At 42.6% G+C, this 18,236-nt stretch overlaps 1 protein-coding gene across 2 annotated transcripts in view; it reads left to right on the top strand.

Annotated features, from left to right (window-relative positions):
- Positions 1-18,236, top strand: part of EDAR (ectodysplasin A receptor) — a 114,747-nt gene that overhangs the window by 57,757 nt on the left and 38,754 nt on the right. For both annotated transcript variants that reach the window (XM_019529602.1, XM_019529601.1), the window contains exons 2-4: positions 13,328-13,396; positions 14,543-14,665; positions 16,058-16,239. In XM_019529602.1, coding sequence (XP_019385147.1) covers positions 13,346-13,396; positions 14,543-14,665; positions 16,058-16,239 — 356 coding nt within the window. In that variant the 5' untranslated portion in view covers positions 13,328-13,345. The remainder of the gene's footprint in view (positions 1-13,327; positions 13,397-14,542; positions 14,666-16,057; positions 16,240-18,236) is intronic.

Below are 18,236 nucleotides of genomic sequence, written 5' to 3'. Positions count from 1 at the left end.
TTTCAATACTGACAAGTGCAGGCTGCTGCACTTGGGCAGTAGAAACCAGCAGCACACTTATAGAATGGGAAACGCCCTTCTTGAGAGCACAGCAGCAGAAAGAGATCTTGGAGTCATTACTGACTCCAAGATGAACAGGGGCCGACAATGCGAGGCCACGGTTGGCAGGACTAACCGGACCTTGTCATGCATCCACAGGTGCATCTCAAGTACAGCCAGGGAGGTGATCCTCCCCCTCTACGCAACACTGGTCAGGCCACAGCTGGAGTACTGCGTCCAGTTCTGTACGGCCCATTTCAGGAGGGATGTGGACAACATTGAAAGGGTCCAGAGGAGGGCCACCCGCATGATCCGGGGACAACAGGGCAAACCCTACAATGAGAGACTGCGGGACCTGAACCTGTTCAGCCTGTGCAAGAGAAGGCTGAGGGGGGACCTGGCAACCGTCTATAAACTCACTAGGGGGGACAAGAAGGGTTTGGGGGAGACGCTGTTTCTCCTAGCGCCCCCTGGCATGACAAGGAACAATAGACACAAATTATTGGAGAGTAGGTTTAGATTAGACATCCGCAAGAACTACCTCACAGTTAGGGCGGCTAGGAGCTGGAACCAACTTCCAAGGGAAGTGGTGCTGGCTCCTACCCTGGGGATCTTTAAGAAGATGCTTGATGCCTACCTGGCTGGACTCATTTGAGTCCAGTTTTTTTTTCTCCCGCCCAGACAGGGGGTCGGACTTGAAGATCTACAAAGTCCCTTCCGACCCTACGTCTATAATTATATGATTCTATGATCCTGAATAAGAATGATTAGTTAAAATCTACACAAAACAAAAAAAGTGAACCAACAAATCAGAAATTTTAATTTCTAAGGTTTTTTCCAGAGCCACAAATATTAACTTATTTTTACTCTATTTAACTCATATTTCAAAATGAAAAGTTATTTTGAATTGGGAAACCAGAATTTTGCACTTCAAAACATGTTGAAATGGGATCCTTCAACAATTTTAGATTTTCTTTTTCAGAATGTTATTGAATCAAGAAAGGTGTCATTACCAGCCGCCTTCAAGGAAACATTTTCAGTTTGTCAGGAAAATAGCTGACTGAAAAATCTCAACCAGCTTAGATAGTTAACTCTGTTTGCTGAAATAGTTAACCAATATTTGGGGCTGTTGCTGTTCAGAAGAGAAATTGGTGATGAAGTTGGGTTCTTCCTAGTGTTTTTTACTAACAAGAAATGTACATAAAATCCTGTTTTCCAGATTCCACTTGAAGCTCAGTGGTTAATATTGTTTCTTTAGTATCCCCAACCCTGCCAGCCAAAGCAGCCTGAGCTATCAGTCTAAATTTAAAGAACAGTAAATCACTGTTGTGCCACTGAATCAGTAGACCAACCCTTAATTTACAGAAATAAGAAACATGGTCAAAACTAAATTCATTTAAATTAATTCACCTAAGGAAGGGACATTTCGAGGGGCTAGATATGTTTAAGTCAGCAGACACAAATGATCTTCATCCAAGGGTGCTGAAGGAATTGACCAGCATCGTAGCAGAACCATTGGCGCAGTTGTTTGAGCACTCATGGCACTCCAGACAGGTCCCAAAGGATAGGAAAAGGGCCAATGTGGTCCCTATTTTCAAGAAGTGGAGAAAGGATGATCCAGGTACCTATAGGTCATTGAGCCTCACCTCTATGCTTAGGGAAACCTTTGAAAAAATTATTAAGGATCACATTTGGGGCAGTCCATTAGAAAAAATAATGCTGAAGGGCAACCAACGTGGCTTCATAGCAGGTATATCCTGCCTGCCTGACTAATCTTGTTTCTTTTCATGACTAGGTCACAAATTGTTTAGATGTAGGAGCTGAGGTAGATGTCATTTACTTTGATTTTTAAAAGGTCTTTGATACAGTGTTGCATCCCATTCTTACAAATAAATTAAGCTGTTGTGACATAGATTATTACATGGTCAGGTGGGTGGAGAATTGGCTTATGGGACTCACCCAGAGCATGGTGGTGGACAGGTCATTTTCAGCCTGGAAAAATGAGGGCAGTAGAGTTCCCCAAGGTTCAGTCCTCGGACCAGTGCTGTTCAATATCTTCATCAGTGACTTGAATGAGGGTGTGGAAAGCCCTCTGTCCAAATTTGCAGACAACACCAAATTATGGGGCAAAGTAAATACACTGGAGGGCAGGGAGTGGATTCAGGCAGGTTTGGAGAGATTGGGAAAGTGGGCAGATCAGAATAGGATGCAGTTTAACAAAGACAAGTGCAAAATGCTGCATCTAGGGGGAAAGAATCATCAACACACCTACAGCCTGGAAGGTGACTTTCTAAGCAGCACAGCAACAGAAAGGGATCTCGGAGTCATAGTTGACTTCAAAATGAACATGAGTCGTCAATGTAATCAAGTGATAAGTAAAGCCAACCGCACTCTTTCATGCATTAGCAGGTGCATTATGAACAGGTCTAAGGAGATGATACTTCCCCTCTATGTGGCATTGGTAAGACCACAGCTGGAGTACTGTCCAGTTCTGGGCACTGCACTTCAAGAGGGATGTGGATAATCTTGAGATGGTCCAGAGGAGGGCTACTCATATGGTTAAGGGTCTTCAGGTAAGAACCTGCAAGGAGAGATTGAGGAATCTGAATCTCTTCAGCCTCAGCAAAAGAAGTCTGAGAGAGGATCTTGTAGCAATCTACAGATTCATTGGGTGGGGAGGGGGCAGCAAGGGAATAGGGGACACTGTTTACCAGGGCTCTGCTTGGGGTTGCTAGGAACAATGCCCATAAACTGATGGAGAGCAGATTTAGATTAGACATTAGGAAAAATGTATTTACAGTTGAGGGTTGCCAAAATCTGGAATGGGCTTCCAAGGGAGGTGGTGTTGTCCCCTACGTTGGAGGTCTTTAAGAAAAGACTAGACAAGCACCTAGCTGGGGTCATTTGATCCCAGCGCTCTTTCCTGCCCAGGGCAGGGGGTCAGATTTGATGATCTACTAAGGTCCCTTCCAACCCTAAAAATCTATGACACCTATGAAATCTATTAATTTAATTATTTCAAGGGCTGTTGAAACTTTGCTCCTTTGTCTAAAAATGGTCTGGTTGTCAAAACTGCTGAGTATAAGTGGATCACAACAACTTCCAGACATCAGGAAAACATTCTTTACAGTGAGGGTCGCTAAAATATGGTATAGGCTTCCAAGGGAGGTGGTGCTGTCCCCTTCCTTAGAGGTGCTTAAAAGGAGATTGGACAAACACCTGGCTGGGGTCATCTGACCCCAGCACTCTTTCCTGCCTGGGGAAGGGGTGTTGGACTCGATGGTCTAATAGGTCCCTTCTAATCCTAACAACTATGAAACTATGAAACTTTAGTAGGATTAAAAAATCAAGCCAAAATACAAACCAACACCTAACATTTAGTGCATTATATTAACCAAAAACATTACATTACTTCTGTGTTCCTTAATGTATTTGTACTTGAGGAAAAATGTATCTTCAGGGTTGTCCCAAGCAACAGTCCCATTCAAATACTGACATAGTAATGAAGTGCTGTCACTTAACACAGCTGAATTCTGTTGCAACTCAATGATTCATATAATAATGAAACTACCACTACAACCATTGAAGTAGTTTTTATATGCAATACATGCAAAACAGAAACTCATAGTGAATGATGGAATTGTGACCGGCACCTAATATAGTATATATTTTATACTAACACATTTGTCACAGAAACAAGAAACAAAACATGTAGGCATTATTTTGATGCAAGCTTGATGATTTCTGAATTCATTTGCAGTCATATGCAAACAGAAGAGTACTTTGAACCCTAAAATAATAATACCTCACTGGGGCAGGGCACTGTTCGTGTCTGTCACTTTAAGACCTGAGCCAAGCAGCCAGCAAGTGTTTGATTGCAGCAGCCATTTTAGATCCTTGGCTGCCTATATAAACAGATCAGTTCCCTGCTGGCAGGCCAGGCAGCAAGGCTTCATGTATCATCTTGGAGGTAAGAGAGGAGCTGTAGGGGATGGCTAGGAGGCTCCTGGTCCTGAGCATGACCTAAAACTGCACCCTGCTGGGAGTGGGTGGGGCTCTCAGTGATGCAGGAGCCCCCAGAAAATGCCAGGCCAGTTACCACCCTGGTGAAAGGCAGGTTGGGGTGCCTTAAACCCAGCTCCCACAACCAGGTGGGTCACCCACTAGTACGGCCCGAAAGTAGACCCAGGAGTGAGAGTGGGGCTAAAGGCTCAGAGGCCTGACTGAGAGTACCCTTGACTGGTCAATGCTGGGGCCAGGGCCAGAATGGTCAAAAGGGCCAGGGGCCCACCGCGAGGGACACCCAGAGCTGAGGGCCTGGGGTTCCAATTGGCCTTGGAGGCAAGACCAGGGCCTGTGTGGCCACTCCCAAGATGGGTAGTAGTTTCAGAGAGCTAGGCAGCCCTGAATGAGGGTGGGGTAGGCCACCTGAGTGGAGGCATCCAGTTGGGGTCCAGTAGGGGCATCCAGCTGGAGGATTCTGGGGACCAGTATGGGACTGGTGAAATTAACATCAGTGGATGCCATCTGTGAGGCATGGGCTGTGGTGTAGGGGAGGTACGGAGCCACAGACAGCGTCCCCTGGCATCAGGTCAAAAAAAAATGGGCAGTCTCCTGCCTAATTAAGATAATTAATTAGATAACAACAAGGTGTGGCAGGAAAGAAGCTGGCAGTTGGCCCAGAAACAGGTGGGCGAGCCAAAGGCAAAGTGGCCCTGAGAAGGCCCCCTGCTACATTCACTTTTACTTAAGAAGTTTAAATGTGCTGTTAACTTAGGCACAAATGAATTTATTTAAGGTCACAGTAGAATGTCTCCTGAATTCCTTAAAAAATATTTCTGGACTTCTCTGATTCTATTGTTTTGTGAATCAACTATTGTTTTCTAAAAAAGTATTATTTTCCTGAATCATGGGGCTAGAGTCTTGCAGGATGCAGAAAAACTGCCAATCCTTGATTTTCACAGGACTGGAGAGTTTCCAGCATTTTAGAGAATTTTAGGCCCACAGAAGAAAAGAACTAATTGATTTAGTGTGGTGTAAGTGCTTATGGATTTTAAACAGTTTTACGGTCTAAGTTTTATATGACAATAAATAACAATTTTATTGTCCAGGTAAACAGGCTTAATCATGCAAATAAGGGCTCAGTGGATCATCATCTTTGTCACCATATGCTACCTAAAAATCATAAAGCCCAGCAAAAAGAAAAAGATGCTGGGAAAACATTATCATCTTCCTATTGCTGCTTGATGCATTTAAAAAATGTAATCCTCTAAAAGTCATTTTAGAAATTAAAGAAAGCTTCTCAAATCTAGATTTTTTGCCTATTGTTTCAAACAGGCAAATTCAGCTCTCAAGTTTTTCTGTGTCCTGTCTCTGTTCCTGTGCAAAATGTATTAGAAAGTCCACAGCTGAAGCCCTGTCCACACAGATGCCAACCTTCATTGGTTTGAAAAATATCTTCATCAAGAAATTGGTTTGAATAAAATAGAAATACTACCTTAGGCTCCTAATATACATTCCAGATAGAGTTTCAGTATAACAGATCTGTGGGGGGGAAGAGAGAGAAATATCATTAACGCTTACTGCTTCCATTTCTTCATCATGTTATGAATATTTAAAGAATCTTTTATGTCCTGGGTCATCCACACAACTCTCACTGGAAGGGCATTTTGCTTTGCATTCAGAAGAACAAAGTTATAGATGTGGGGGGCTCAGAAAGGACAACTGCTTTGGAACACCTTTTGCATGGGGCCTACCAGATGGCCAAAGGTATAATTTTATGTAACACTAATCACTGAGCCCTACCATCAGATTGCTGTCCTCTGGGTGAGGTGTGTTGCAGATCACCCCGATGCACAAGGGACCCAAACTACAGGGTAAACCGCTTCAAGATTCTACCTCGCCCTCTTCCAAATCCTGTGATATCCGTATCTGAGGCACATCTTAAGTTAATTTTTATAGTGAACAAAATACAACGTAATTCATTGGCGATGCATAGGGGGTGCACACGGGTGCACATGCATCCCCTGAGCATGGTGGTGCACCCTGTATGAAAAGGCGCTGGCAACACTGTTGGTGGCACCTGTGTACTGTCACCACTTGCCACCCCCCCCCGCTGCTGACACCACCAGTGGTGTTTGTAGGCAGTCAGCAATTGCCGCTGGCCACTGCCAATGCTGCTGGTAGCATCTGTGGATGGTTGCTGACCCCTGGTCTGTACTCACATGCCCCTGCCCCTCCCTGCCGCTGACAGTGCCAGTGGCATCTGCAGGAGCTCCCTGGTTATTGGCACAGCGCTCCCCCTGCTGCCAGCGCCGCTGTGCCCCCCCATCACTGGGAGCACACATTGTTCATGACATAATTCATCCAGTCCTACCAATGTATGATATTCCCTACAATATGTTTTCAAACAGTGTGGGACATACCATATTTTTCACACACAACCTATCCCCAAACAAGACATTCACCTTGTTATGAGAAAGCTGAATGAAGAAAAAAAAATCCCAGTCATGGCTGAATCCTGATTGCAGTGGCTGTGCATGTGAGAGGGTTAACACAGAAGCTCTGACTAAAGAATGAACTCTAACGCTTCCCTTTCCGAGGCTGATGGAGGGAGAAGTGTGGCAGCAGCCATCTTGCAGCAGCATCTCCCTGCTTCTATTCCTGCATATTTCTATTCCAGCAACGAAAAAGCTTACCCACTTAAGAATGCAGCCTGGTTTTGGAGGACTAGTTATTGGGAAAGAAGTATGTGTAGTATGCAAGAAAGTACAGTAGCTAAAATTGAAAGATAATTTTATTATAATTCCCTTCTCTCCTTCATTTTCGTTTGCTAATAGCCTTCTGGACAAAATAGCTCACCTTTTTGTTTGAAGCCTTCCATATTTTTTCTCTGTTCAGGAGTGAATTATTAATACATAACAAAATCTTTAAAATAAATCTAATTTTCAATGAGTCTATAGTAAAAAAAAATGGCTGAATTTTGAAACTCAGAGAAAGATCTCTCAAATTGTTGCAATTTCTTTTCAGTTGAAATTTTTTTTTTATTTAGAAAAATTGGGATGTGTACAAAAATGATCTGCTGAGCAAACAGCAAACAACTGCATTGAGCTATAAGCTGAGTAGATCAGGAGAGATGCATTATACATGTAGGCACAGCTTGGGCAGTGCACATTCCAAATGAGTTTCTTTTGAACCTGAAACTTCTTACCTCAGTCATCCACGTCCTTTTTTGTTCCCTACAGATGCAGTGTGGCGTGTGTTTTCACCTTCCATTCTAATTTGTCAGTCCAAGAATACTGACATCTTTGATCAGAGACTTGGCTGTCAGACTGCTTTCCCAGACTTTCTGAGTGGTGGGGTCTACAAGGATCTCTTGTGCACGGCCCTATCTGGTTCTTACAGACAGTCTCTGTGAGTCTTATCCTGTGGGAAGCAATTTTATAAGTGTCTCACCAGCCTCACCAGTGCTGCTAGTAAGTGCACGCTTGCTGAAGTGTACATATAGTAATGCTGAAGCTAAAGACATATACTTTTCAGAGCAGCAGTAGCAGTAAAAAAAAATCTGAAGACACCTATCTGTGCCTCCAAAACATGAATATTTGTGGAATTCATTCATGTTTTTCTTTCCTTCAATCCTTTACCTGTTTTTTCCATAAAAATAAGTTTCCAAAATAGAAAAGTAAATAAAAACTATATTAATATAACTTCAGAATCAGAAAGTTACAATAATAGTGTGTTAAAATAACCTTGTTGGTTTATTCCCTATAAATTATTGTAGATAACCTAGGGAACACTCCAATACTGTAGGAATGTTTTATAGCCATCTAAGGCAATTTGCAAATTCCAGACATCACCACAGCATGTGGTATTTTTTTCCCTTGAAATTTGAAAATCAACTAATTTGTGTTTATTTTGTCAGCTCTTGGTAAGACACTGCAAAGTATAAGTAAAAGGATCTTTCCTTTGAGAAGAAAACCTCTCAGGCCATGTTGTACCTTACCGTTTCCTGGATTGCAGTAGGGATCTTATGGTGAAAACACATGCTACCTTTCATCACCTTTGGGCTGTCATAGAAAGGCCAAAAAGTCAGACATCCATGCCCCTTGTCATGCCACAAATGCAGCCACAACAAAGGTCGTATCAATTTGTGCAGCTACTTAGCAGCAGATCTGTTTGCCTTATGACATGAGAGCATAGGCAGCCCAGAACTGCCTACACTCTCCAGTCACCTCAGGCAGGTGTGCTGGGAGCTCAAGGGGCCTGATCCTGCACTCTCTGCGAATCCCCACCTAGGACTGGGCCCCTCAAGCCCCAGAAGTGCCTGGCCATCTTTCCTTTCTTACGGAGACGTGCTTTGGGAAATGTTGGGGCATGTTTCCATAAGTGGGGAAAGCTGTTTCCCCACCTACAGAGATGCACTCTCAGAATCTCCAGGATGCGTCTCTGTAAGTGGGGTAAGCTAGAGTTTCCTTGTTTTCAGAGATGCATTCCTGGCACCTCCCCTTACAAAGAAGTATCCCAGAGATCCCAGGGGTATGTCTCTGTAAGCAGGGAAACCCAAGTGGGGGGTGCACAGGACCAGGCCCCTCAAGGCCCAGGAGAATACAGCACCCATTATACCACAGTGTCAATAAGCGGGACAATGGCCAAAATGAATTTCAACCAGTGAAGTGGATCAGCTGTGCCAGGATACATCCCAGTACAGGTGATCTGATTCATTTGGTGGCATTTATGTCTAGCATTAAACAGTGACCATTTTCTCTTGTGGGTACCAGTGGGCCAATATCCTTTATTTTCCCTTTAGTCTATACATGCAACTACAATTAAAGTATATGTAATTAGTAAATCTGCCCATTCATGATTGTCCCAGGGCCATTCAGGCAAGAGAGCCCCGAGCTGCACCCTGGGAGCTCTGGGGATGGGGGCCATGTATAAAAACAAAAAAACAAGAAAGTTACTTACCTGCAGTAGGATGCACAATGCTGTGGGAACAAAGAGTAGAGCCCACATGGGCTATAAGCTGAGCCTTTATCCAGCTGAAGCTGGCTGGTGACATCACGGGCAATCACCAGCTGGCAGAAATAAGAAGGATCACCACAGGAGGAGCGAGGAGAGCAGGAGAGGTGGCGGAGGCTCTCCACACAGGTGGCAGCCAGTGCCTGTATAGTGAGGAAAGATCTAGCCAGGGAGTAGCTGCAGGGACGGCAGGGTCTCCCTGCTCGGGCAATGGAGAACAATGAAGAACTCGAGCCCTGAGGACTGAGGGGCACTGGGGGCAGAACACTGCAGGCAATGCCAAGGGCAAGCAGCACCACAAGCGGCACTCAGCTGCATGAAGGAAGCAACAGCCCAGAAGAGACGATGGGTCATCTTCCTGAATACTCCCAAGTACTGGGTACAGGAGACAGGTTGGCAGTAGCAGAGGCGAAGAAACTCCCAGGGAAGGGCGTCAAGGGGACCCCATCGAATCTTGACAGTGGGGCTGATGGAACAGCCCAATAGGCCACCCAGACCCTTATTTTGTTCTGTACATTTTTATTTTCCCCCTTTTTGTGGGGTGGTGATGAGGCATGTAGGCCTCATGAATCGAGTGTCTTAATCTTGAAGGGCCCCAGCACAGGGAAGTGAGGGTAACCGAGGAATGCTGGCATTGTGGCTTCCTTCCTTGTTTTGTTTTGCATTCCTTTTTTTTTGTTTCCCCTTTTCTCTGGTAGTCCCAGAGGGGGTAGAGACCTGGTTTATGCAACTAATAGGCCTGGGGGCCACCACAGGCATAAAACACTCGGGACACAAAACCCCAGGGAGGCATCAAGGTCAAGGAAACATCTTCCCCGGAGGGACGGCCGCCTCAGACCAGGTGTCCCACCAGAGGTTGGTGTAAGGCTGGGGTGTAGTAGCAGTGGAGTCCCACAAACGGCCATGAAGCGGAGCGCCCACCCCTGAGGGACCTCCAGCAGCCCGCACCCCCACTGGTAGTACATTCAAAGTCGTGGCAGGTGAGTTTAGGGGCAGCCACCTACATCAGGGGCTGCACAAAGCATCAATACATCCATCACCGGCCGGTCGGGCCAAGGCGGTGCATGAATTGGTGTTCAAGGCGAGGCAGGCACAAAGATTCATACATAAAGATATGAATATGTAATATACACCTCATACATGTAGATATCCATATCTTCAAATAAAGACATGAACCATGATTTTTAGCAAGATTAGGAGATGAGTCTTTCTAGTTGTTAAGTTAGCAGGTTCTAAGTACCTTGACTGGAATGCTCTCCTGACTTTGACTCCATCCCAGTTGCAGTTGCTGGCAGGACACAATAAACTGATTTCTTAACTTGCTACACTGAATGGTTTATGGTGACTGAAAACTCCAAGACCTCAAAACCAGTGATAAACTGAAACTTTAGCAAGTGAAGATCTTAAATAACTAGGGGCTGAGTTTCAAAGATCAAAAATGAAAAAAGTCAAGATTTTACACACCAACCAATAGAAACAATAGTTATATCATAAAAAATTAAAATGTTTGAAGTAGCTATCCTATAGCTAGACACATTTTAACTTGGGCTGCTTGCAAATGATGTTGTCCATTGGTGAAACAGAAGATAAATCACATTTTCAATTCTCACTGCCAGTGAACTTGCAAATAAAAGTTCTTAAATGGAATATTGAACATCAATCATCCTAATGATAACTGAAGAGCTACTTACACTCTGCTGCCAGAAGCTTACTTGACTTTCCCTTCCTTATCCTTGAATCTGTAAGTATAAAAATAAGCAAACAGCACAGAACAGAAAATTATTCTAGAAAGGGTACTCATCAGCTTCCAATATCAAATTCAATTAAATTCTTACCATCTTCTTGGATAATTTATCAATATCTATATAAAATTATCAATTTTTAAGGCAAGTATAAAAATCACCCCATATTCTAACCTGGATATATTCAGTTTTGAAAGGTTCCTGAGTATTTTTCACCTTTTAAAATTCATTTTCTCATAGGCTCGCTCTCTATATATAGTATACTATACACAGATAGAGAGAGAGAGCACACCTGTGGAAAGAATGTGTGTATATACACAGAGGATCTTTAAACATCTTTATGCATATAAATACCAAAAGTCTAAGTGGAAGACTACATTATAAATTAAGAGGCTGCAACATTTTATTTAAACTAGACAAATCTGGTTAAGAATACATATAAGCATTTCAAACAAGTAAACATCTGTGTAGTTCAAAAGCAACACTGACTTATTTATTGTAAGACTGGTTACAGATGCAAATTCTGTCAGCGAAGTTTTGATGCAGAATAATCTTAGAGCCAATCTGTACTAAATATGATGAACTTGCAATGCAATGTGGGCACAACTTTAATAATATTCACATGGAAGATCTATCAAACTCTCCTATAATTAGGTTTCTGTTCAATAAGAGGAAGTGTTAGGACTATAATCTTGGAATGTCTCCAATGTAATCATACACTAGCCATAGACCCATAGGCCAATTTAAACATATTTGACAGCAAACACCATCACAGGACTATTTTGTATAACAGTAAATACATTATTATAGTCTCCAAAAATATAGCAAAGGGCTTCTTCAGCTCTGTTTTCCCTAAATATAGGACAAATTTACCCCTGATTTTCTTTTATTTCTGTTTTTCAAAGAGTAATTTCCTAACATAACCAATATACTGCCATACCTTTCCCTCACCCACCCAGTTACCTGAATCAGTTAGCCCATTTGTTAAAAGAAACATATAAAGCTAAGTCATTGCTTGATGGTAAAGTGATACAATCTTTACTTAATCTATTTACCAGTTAAAAATGTAAACTTTGGTGCTATCTTACTGGGCACTTACAGGCCAAATGTGCAAATGTTACAAAATGCAGTAATTGTACTCTTATTGGAGACATATGAAAGCCCCTAAAAGTATCAGAGACTGGCAATACAAAGTATTTTAAAAGGTGGTTATCTGCTAGAACCAAAGTGTTACAATTGTACCATAAACATTTGGGATTTTTAATTTGTAGAATCCCTGCAGTATATGAGCTTCTATAGTGCAGTTGACTGTGTTTTATCATGTTGCAGAAAGGATTTCTGGCCTCTTTTCCAGCATCTAAAACACACTCAAAATAAATAAGTAACATTCAGTATTCATGAAAAAATTATTTGAAAAAAATTGTCGGGGGTCAACAGCTAAGATTTTAAAAAGTGTGAGCATGATATTTTCCATCTGAAAAGATTCCTAAAAGAAGCTAGCAGGTATGCAGAGGACATAGGAATTGTGACATATTTTAAGTCACTGTTGTAGCACCTGAAAACTCAAGTTTGGCTCCTAAATTTATGGCTTACTTGACAAGAAGAAAAGGATGTCACATTTAATAAAATACAATGAAGTTTTTTTCAAGTATGCATGTCTTGTCCTTTCTTCCTTCCTTCCAAGCTTTATATCTTTTAACATATCACTTCTATGTAAACTGTGTTTGAATTATAATGTGAAAGGCAAGGAAGTCTCAGGGTAATATCTTTTATTGAACCAAGTAGTAGGCCTGTGAGAAGCAGCTAATATTCACTTTGGATTCAGATTTGGATGATTCAGGGGACAGTGATTCGATTTGGTGATTCACATCACTGTCCTGAATTGAATCTGATTTGGAGATTTGGCCGCTGCCAAACTGGATAGGCCCCAACACCTGCCCGCTCTCCCAGCCCCTGCCCTCCTGGATGCCCTGCCTGGCCACAGCTCCTGGTTCTTTAGAAAAAAAAAGCCCCAAACTCACCGGCTGCTGCCAGGTGTGTGTGGGGGGGTAATACCCCTGCCCTGCACTGCATAGGGGCTCTGCCAAAAGCCCCCAGAGACCCCGAGGCTGCTGTAATGGCTAGTGAGTGAGGAATTTTTTTTGTAAATGAACTGGGAGCTGGGGTAGGCGGAGCAGCCGTGGTGGGGCTGGGACAGTGGGTGGGGGTTGGGGGCTCATGGCAGAGCTCCCCATGCAGCGTGGGGCAGTGGGTGTAGTGGGGATCACCCCCTTGCCCAGAAGCACCCAGTGAGTGGGGGCTTTTTTTTTTTTTTAAAGACCCAGGAGCTGGGGCCAGGCAGGGTAGCCATGGTGGGGGGGGAGGGGCTGGGGCTGAGAGAGTGAGCAGGGGTCCGGTGCGCTCAGAGGAGCTGAGGAAGCAGGCAGTGGGGGTAAGATATCACTCTTACACTATCAGTTTAATTACAAGACATCTTGTGTATATTTTGACAGCAGCCCAGAATACTTATTCATATCCTGTCTTTTTAGGTAAAACATCAAAACAATATGGCACACCTGACTGAACCTAAATGGACTCATATGTTCCCTATGTTGGTGGTAGGTATTTGGATACTCAAGATAACACTGTGGTACAAAAGAGATGTGTCATTTTGATAAACTCCAGTAAATTAACATAGCTTTTCTACAGATAATTTAAATCTCTTAGGCACTCTTTTGGCATCTCATTTCTGTCCAGTAAAGCATTTAGACATTTACTTGACTTTAAGAACACACTTCAGCTCCACTGACTCAAGCATGGCCTTAAATACTTTGTTGAATAGGGGTGGGCTTAGGCTCTGCTTCTGGGTATACCATGAACTGCCTATAACTTGGTAAGGCTGAGCAATTAGGCTTCTAGCTCACACCTAAACCCCATTGTCATCTACACACTGGGTATTTCCTCATTTATCTTACTGGGGTGGAAGAGGGAGAGCACACCTATCTAAGCACAAAACAAAGGATCTGTTGGTTGTTTCCCCTTATGCAATAACCCAGTTGTTAGATAATTCACCCAGGACTTCACAGACACATCTCCCACATCCTGGGTGTGTACTCTAACTACTACACTATCAGACAAAAGTGAAGGACAGACACCAACCCCTTCCCTTGTGTTTTGGGAAAAAGGGCTGGCATAGGAACCTCTTTCTAGGGGAGGTATCAGAGCTGTGAATTCTAATTGGAGACAGATGACTCCCTGAAGCCCAGAGGAAGGCAGCTAGTATCCCCCTCTTCCCAGTTTGTCCTGTTAGCTAGCTAATGCAACTCCATTTTCAGTGTGCTAGAGTCGGTGAATCCCATTCACCTAACTCACTCCATGCATTGTTTGGGGAACCTACATACCTAACTTGAGATTACATACTTCACTCGATTCTACTAGTTTGCAAGACATGTAAAAGTGAGCTAGTGCCCCCTTCTGTGCTGTATGGGTAAAGATCCATCATTCCTCAATATTTATACAATAGTAAACCCAATTCAACCCCTTGCCTTTTAGGACAGCCCCAATTTTGTTGGAATATTTACCTTTGAACACCCATGCTTCATTCTTTCTCCATTTCTAGGCAGCCAAGCTAAGACTGTTTTGGCCTGAAAGTCAATCCAGTCAGCCTTCCAAACCAGAGCTGTTTGACAAGAATAACAAGCCTGTAATGAGAAAACTAGGTGATGAAAATAACAATGATTTCAAGCATTTACATTTGGTGACAGGTTTCGCTGGTGTACTCTGCAAAAGCTGAGTATTCCAACTGTGGTGAAAACGAGTACTATAACCAGACCACTGGGATGTGCCATGACTGTCCCCAGTGCCAGCCTGGAGAAGAACCTTACATGGTAAGTTCAGATTCTCATAATCTTGTTGTAAAATTCCAGCCCCAGAAATGGCATATGAAAAGATGACTTACAAAAACAAATGTATTATTCATAATGGGATTGGTGGAAGTGCAGTTTAGTGTCTGTGTACACTGCTAAACACAAGCAATTATGGATCTCAGTGTGCTTACCATCTATCATACAAAAGCACTCTGGGGCTGAGCTGACCAAAATGCAAGTTGAGATCTGTGGCTAAAAGCTGTTGTACAATTCAGATCTTGTCTTTGAAGCAAGCATGTCGTAGAACAAATATGTTGTTAATTTTTCAGAGATGGCAATGATTTATAACATGGTTCTTTTATTTTAATATTAAAAAGAAAGGGTCAAGAACCTCAGACAACAATCCAGCAAACAGCTGAACATATACATAGTTAACTTAAATTGTATGGGACTGCTCGTGTGTTTTGCTGGACCAGGGTTTCACTCATTTATACTTCAGTAAATCACATAAAGCAATATTTTAAAACAGGTCCAGTATAAAAATATCCCTCACACACAATTTTGGCAGTGCATTCTCACCTCAGTTCTTGTATATCAGCTGGCCAGCTATTTAAAAACTGGCATTAATGCTGCAGCTCTTGTGTGATGAATAGCTTGAAATGCTTTCTGACTCCCCACATAGAGAGTTTAATTTTGCTCTCCTGCTCAGATAGTTTGGCATCAAAGAAACTTGGAAGCCTCTGCAACATTTTAAATTACAGTTCCCAAATACCCATTTAATTTACTGTAGATAATTGTGGCATATTAAAAAACAAATTACTGAAATCCTGTTTGGTTTTAATAGGCTAAACATCCTATTGTAAGAATTTTGCACAGTTGCTAATCCTGATTAAATATGTTTGTAATAACCAGTTGGTATTAGTTTTATTTAATCAAAATTTAATGCTCATCTGGGAAATTTGAATTCAGGGGTTACCCAGTTTCATGCAAATGTTGCCTTTGTGAAGCGTCATCTGGCTTCTTCCCTACACATCAGTGAAGAGACCACTGACATTTCTGCTGGAGTCATTAGGTTTGCCCATATTTTTTTGCTTTACTCTGTAATCCAAAGTATCCAATTTCATTGTCATCATTTTTTAGATGAGATGTACATGAAACTCACTTTAAAATCTGTCAGAAATACAATATAAGTGGCAGAAGATGTCACTTCTTGGAAATACAAGACTGTGTCTTTCCTCTTCTCCCCTTCCACATCATTCCACAGCCTGTGTAATACAGATAACAAGAGACTGAACCACAAACCTGGTTCTCCTATTTCTCAGCATCACAAAGCCAGAGGGTAGGGGGTATACTGTGAATGCTCTTTTTTCCTAGAAGGTAATGCAAAACGCAGTTCTGTGATCTATCATACAGACATGTGGATATGGCACCAAAGATGAAGACTATGGCTGCATTCCTTGTCCATCTGAGAAGTTTTCTAAAGGAGGTTACCAGATATGCAGGCGCCACAAAGACTGTGAGGGATTTTTTCGAGCTACTGTCATGACACCTGGTGATAAAGAGAATGATGCGGAGTGTGGGCCTTGTCTTCCTGGGTAAGAATTTAACTATGGATCTTTGCTCTATAAAATTGTTGTTCAGAGTACTCAAAATGCCTGTTCTGGTTCAAAACCCCTGACCTCCTCCTTTCTTTGCCTGCCTGGTTATATTTGCATTTATGGTTGGTGACAGGTATTGGTAAGTACAATATCTGTTAGGTATAATTTACAGTCTATGCATAAATAACAGATGCCAATATCTGAACTTGATTGGAGATTTTAGTAGCAATAAATGCCATTAATACCATGAAAATGCAAAGGACTGGAGAAATATTTTAGAAGGAAAGAGTCTCTCTATATAAGACCAGATAGCAAGCTGGGTACTCTGCAGGGTTTAGTAGCACAGTAGTTTAAAAGGCTACTAAAATCATAAGAACTTCTACCACTCTCTCTAGTTCAAAAGCAATATTATTCTGTGGCTGGTGCTTGATACAAGACCAGATTTCATTTAATAAGTCCATCTTGGAATCAAAGATGCACTGAAAACAGGCGGCACAATCCTGAAATAAAATAATAGAACAGTTACCAAATTACATTTCTGAAAGATGTTCTCACAGATACCTAAGTGCCTACATATACAAGCATGCAATGATTTTTTTTTTAAATGTTGTTTTAACTGGCTAAATAAGTTGCCCCAGGGCTCAAGTAAGGGTGAGCAAAGCTCACTTGTACTGAGATTTGTGAAAGTAACAGCTCAAAACTTAGTCGTGAGTCTAAAAAAATAGCATGGTTGAGCTCCATGTTTATCTTACTCCACTAATTTTATACAAAATCTCCCTGAAATGTTATAGGTAAGAAAATTTTTCCTACCTACAAAATCACCCTGAAATATAAAAGTTTCTTCTTTCTTATGATCAGCCCAAGAAGTTGATCCTCGGTAGCTATGGGAAGCTATGCTAACTCAGAGCTGCTCTCAGACCAAAATAGCTGGAGTGAAATAAACTCTTCCACACCTAATCCTAAACTTGACCTCCTAAGCAAGTGCAGTCAGAGAGTATATGACAGCTTTTGGCCATGGAGCAGCAACTTTTTTAAGGAGTAAACCTCAAGGGGCTGTTCCACCAATGTGGCAGTAAGTATGGGCAATAATTTGCAACAGTAGAATGCACTTAAGTAACATAAAACATACAAATCCCAAGATTACATGCCAAATTCTGTGGTCATTACTTGGAACTACATCCTGCCATGAATATTTGAAAAGAATTATATTTCTGATGGATTCTGATGAAACATCAATGGCACAATATGGCTTCATTTAATTAGCAGATCTCTGCCAGCTGCTACAGTGGTTCCTTTAAAATACATGAGATAATGATATAACTTTACCTCTGAATTAACACTATTACCTACAGCTAGTATTAGTGAAGTCAGAGGCCTTCTGTGTGACGCCATGAGCCAGTCAGACCTTCCATATGCTTAGTTTCATAGTTAGTAGGGTTGGAAGGGACCTGAGCAGATCGAGTCCGACCCCCTGCCATGGCAGGAAAGAGTACTGGGGTCAAACGACCCCAGCAAAGTGTTCGTCTAGCCTTCTCTTAAAGACCCCCAGGATAGGAGCCTGCACCACTTCTCTTGGAAGTTGGTTCCAGATCCTAGCTGCCCTGACTGTGAAGTAGCGCCTCCTGATGTCTAGTCTGAATCTACCCTCTACCAGCTTGTGACCGTTATTTCTAGTCACTCCTGGCAGTGCTCGGGGGAACAGGGACTCCCCCAGTGCCTGCTGGTCCCCCCTGACTAGTTTATAACAGGCCACTAGATCCCCTCTCAGCCTTCTCTTGTGGAGGCTGAATAGTTTCAGGTCCCATAGTCTCTTCTTGTAGGGTCTGCCCTGCTGCCCCCGATCATGTGAGTAGCCCTCCTCTGGACCATCTCCATGTTGTTCACATCCCTCTTGAAGTGCAGTGCCCAGAACTGGGCCTGACCAGTGCCGCATAGAGGGGGAGGATCACCTCCTTGGACCTGCTTGAGATGCATCTGTGGATGCATGACAAGGT

This window comes from Crocodylus porosus, unplaced genomic scaffold (assembly GCF_001723895.1).
Source record: "Crocodylus porosus isolate Cpor-Errol unplaced genomic scaffold, CroPor_comp1, whole genome shotgun sequence".
NCBI classification, from domain to species: Eukaryota; Metazoa; Chordata; order Crocodylia; family Crocodylidae; genus Crocodylus; species Crocodylus porosus.
This window is presented reverse-complemented; position numbering and strand designations above follow the sequence as displayed.